The following is a 3,777-nucleotide window of genomic DNA, read 5'->3' on the forward strand; positions in this document are numbered from 1 at the left end:
CTCCTAAATCACTCGTACGCACAATTTAAGAACAAATCTGTGCGTACGAACGGTTCTTGCATGAGCCCCAATGAATTTTGGTTTTTCGTTTGTTTTTTTTTTTGTTTTTGTTTTTTTCCCAATAAGAGGTTTTTATTCAATAGAATTTTTGGACCAAAAATATCGCAATTTATCGCCTTGTTTACAGTATCGAAATATATCGGGATATATCGTATCGTGACCCCTCTGTCATATGTATCGTATCGCCAAATTCTTGCCAATACACAGCCCTAATGAGTAAGGGATAACAGAAAATCTAAGCCAGACTATGTAAAATTTACCTTTTTAGGCCTTCAATGCATTTTAAGTTGAAGTTAGTCTTTCTGTCTCTGTCTCCCATATTTCAAAAATAAAATCCACACGTGTGCATGCATATGCTGCATGCTGTGATCTGCTTCCCAAACACAATTATACATTTTACCATGTATAAATATACCCTACCAGGATTTCAGCAAAATGTAGTCTGAATTTGGTCAGTTATTTAGAAAATACCTATGTTGTGCTCGTTCCTTCTTCTGTTGGTGCGTTGTGATCTTTGTTGATTGACTCCGCACTTTCTCCGCTGTCCGAATGTAACATTGGCCAATCGCAGTGCGGATGTGGTGTAGATGCTCTCTGTGATTATAATGGGTGCAGAGTGGATGAGGCGTTTTGGGGGTCAGCCTCACGTAGAGACACTGGAAGTTCTCTTCCACAAGAGAAGAGCCTGAAACTAAAAGCTCTGCCTCCCATTCTACTTTTAGAAACATAGGAACCACAAGTAAATCCGTAGCCTGAAAGTGAAGTGCTCTGTTGGGAAAATATGGAACAATAAAATATTTAATGTAAGATGGAGCTTGGTTATACAAGTAGATGAAAGTGGTCCTGGTATCATTTTTAATGTAAAGGGGGAATTAAATATCCTGGTCAAAATAAGATTAATCTTTTGGCTTTCACGCTCTATAAAAATTACTATAATTCTACCTAAACAAAATCCCAGAAAGTAAATGAGAATTTTTTTTTAAATACTTTAGATCAGTGGTTCCCAAAGTTGGGGTCGGGACCCAAAATGGGGTCCTGAAAAGATTTTCTAAATTAATTACATTTTTGCCTTGGTTGCCTAAAATGTATACATGTAGAATAATAAATATTGTTACTATGCCCATGTTTAGTTGACCTGATACAAATGTTTATCATCCAAAAATAGTTGGGGGCACAGGTCTCTGCTACTGTTATTTTGTGGGTCAAAAGCTGGAAAGTTTGGGAACCACTGCACTTCAGAAATCAATTTAAAGGGTAATAAAATAATTGGTGATGTAATATTTTCCCAATAATTATTACAAAAACACAAAATAAGTATAAATAAGTATTTATATTTGTGTAGCCTTTGTTTTTAGGGTTATTAACAAAGTTTGTGTACTCAGACCAGTAATATTTTGGGGTCACAAGTTTTTGCCGTGGATATTTTGTGGGTCAGAGGATAGAACGTTTGGGAACCACTGCTTTAGATAATGTAGCTTTAACACGGATTAAAACTGATCACTTGTATTGTAGTCCGACATACCCTGTAGTTCTTTTGTTTCCCCAAAATTCAGGTTTTTGAATTTAGTTTAAAAAAAAAACTTTTTGCCACCTTCTCTCTGCTCAGATCTCTGTGCAAGCTGCCAGAGCCAAAAAGTCCAACAGGGGCTTTGATGGATGAGGCCAAACACATCGGGAACATGCAGTTCTCAGTCCTAAAGAAGATGTCAGATATCATACAATACAGTAAGCAATCAGTGTTTCTGTTTACTACATACTGTTGACGGTTTCTCTTTTAGAATGTGCAAGTAAATTCTGAATTTTACAGTAATTCAAAAAAAAAAAAACCCAGTGTGTTTTATAAATACTGTCATTTTTCTCTCTCTCCATAGCTCCTGTCATTTTAGATCCAAATGTTGGCAGCAGGGAAACAGTTGTATCCGAAAACTTAACAAGTGCAGCAAACAGTGACAAGGCACTACCATTTCCAGACAACCCTGAACGGCTAGGAGCTTCAGAGATTCTTGGATATAAAGGCTTTAATTCTGGTAAACATAGCTGGGATGTAGAGGTGGGTGGGTACTGGGCAGTGGGCGTGGCTGCTAAGACTGACAACAAAGTTTATAGAAGGATCTGGGCCATCTACATGTGTGTTTGCACCGATATCCTCCGTGAACTTACCCCAGAAGATTATGTCAAAGAAGTAGCACAAGATTCATTTCCTCAAAAGGTCAGAGTGCAGATCGATTACGACCAAGGAGTCCTGTCATTTTTAGACCTTGTTCGAAACAAGTCCGTTCATACAATCAAACACACTTTCACAGAAACGGTCTTTCCCTACTTTAATGGAAACGCCAAACTTGTCCCTGCTAAAGTGTCAGTCAGCGTAAAGCAACCTAAAACCTCTTAGACTGCTTTATTGGATTGTTTGAAACAACATTAGTTTGGATGTTAGAGGTTTGTCTAAACCTTTTAAATTCAGCAAGTTTACACTCCTTTCTGATAAAGTATCGCATCATTATACACTTTTGCATCAAGTATGTATTTAAACTTTGACTAGGACTGCTTTGTGAAGTATGAAAAATAGAAAACAGTCCATGAGCAGCAGGAAACTTTAATAAGTCTTCAAATTTGGGCTGTTTTTTAATGAGTTTAATGTTTTACAAACATTCATTATTTTAATTTAGATGGTAGAGTTTTTTTTTACAGTTACTTACATGGAAAATAACACATTTTAAGATGATATTAAAGGATTTCATGACATTTCAATGATACCTTTTATATTATTAGGGTGTCTGTACGATAAATTTGATCGTAAAGATGTTAAAGGTAAGATCAATAAATAAATCTTGTGAAGTATTTTGGTCTTTGTTTCATAATAAAATCGTTTGACCTTGAGAAATGTTAGTTTTAGAAATTTAATTCAGGTTTTGCACAATATTTTTCCAACATCGTGAGACGTTACAAAATCCAGTAGCTCTCAGAGTAAGTGGAGATTGCTCTCAGTTACTAACACGCCAAATTTTAGCTCAATTCATGCAAAATTGACAGAATTATAGCCTTTTTTTGCAGCTGTGGTGATTATCTTGAATTAGAAGTCCAATATTAACGATGCACGTCCAATTTTGACTTCTTAAAAGTTTCACATGTATCTCTTTAGCTCATGGGATGTTTTGCTGACAGACAGATAAAAAAAAGAGAAATGAGCGATGTTTCAATCTGGGAGAAAAACATCTAATGTATTTATTTTTAGTCAATTTTGGGAATCGAAAAGGAATCTCAGCCATCACACCCATGCTGATTCTCACGTGTAACATGTCTGCCATGTTATTTTAAACGCATAAAAACAGAAGTTACAAAAAAAATTATTGAAGGAAGAAAGCTCTGATGGGGAGAAAATGTACAGTTTTTATTTGTATTATTTTGAATGCTTTATAAAAAAAAATGTGTGTAATAAATGCATGTTTTTCAGAGCCAGTGAAGGTCTAATCATGTGATCTTTAGAGAATTTTTGTTATGTTCAAGTTGTATAAATTGTCACAAAGTGTACCTTTTTTGTATAAAAAACTGCCCAAGTATGCACTCAATGGGCCTCATGCAAGAACCGTTCGTACGCACAGGTTTGTTCTTAAATTGTGCGTACGAGTGATTTAGGAGAAATTGTGGCATTCACCAATGTTTTCGTATTCTAAGATTTTTTTCAGATACGAACAAAATTTACAAGTGGTCCAGACCTGT

General features: G+C 35.6%; 1 protein-coding gene across 1 annotated transcript in view; it reads left to right on the forward strand.

Annotated features, from left to right (window-relative positions):
• LOC106524882 (tripartite motif-containing protein 35) overlaps nucleotides 1-3,512 on the forward strand; it is a 6,711-nt gene extending 3,199 nt beyond the window's left edge. The window contains exons 5-6 of the mRNA XM_014018895.1: nucleotides 1,667-1,785; nucleotides 1,932-3,512. Of these exons, the coding sequence (XP_013874349.1) occupies nucleotides 1,667-1,785; nucleotides 1,932-2,449 (637 nt within the window). The 3' untranslated portion in view covers nucleotides 2,450-3,512. The remainder of the gene's footprint in view (nucleotides 1-1,666; nucleotides 1,786-1,931) is intronic.
• Nucleotides 3,513-3,777: the final 265 nt, after the last annotated feature.

The sequence above is a fragment of the Austrofundulus limnaeus genome, unplaced genomic scaffold, assembly GCF_001266775.1.
Source record: "Austrofundulus limnaeus strain Quisiro unplaced genomic scaffold, Austrofundulus_limnaeus-1.0 Scaffold205, whole genome shotgun sequence".
Lineage (NCBI taxonomy): Eukaryota > Metazoa > Chordata > Actinopteri > Cyprinodontiformes > Rivulidae > Austrofundulus > Austrofundulus limnaeus.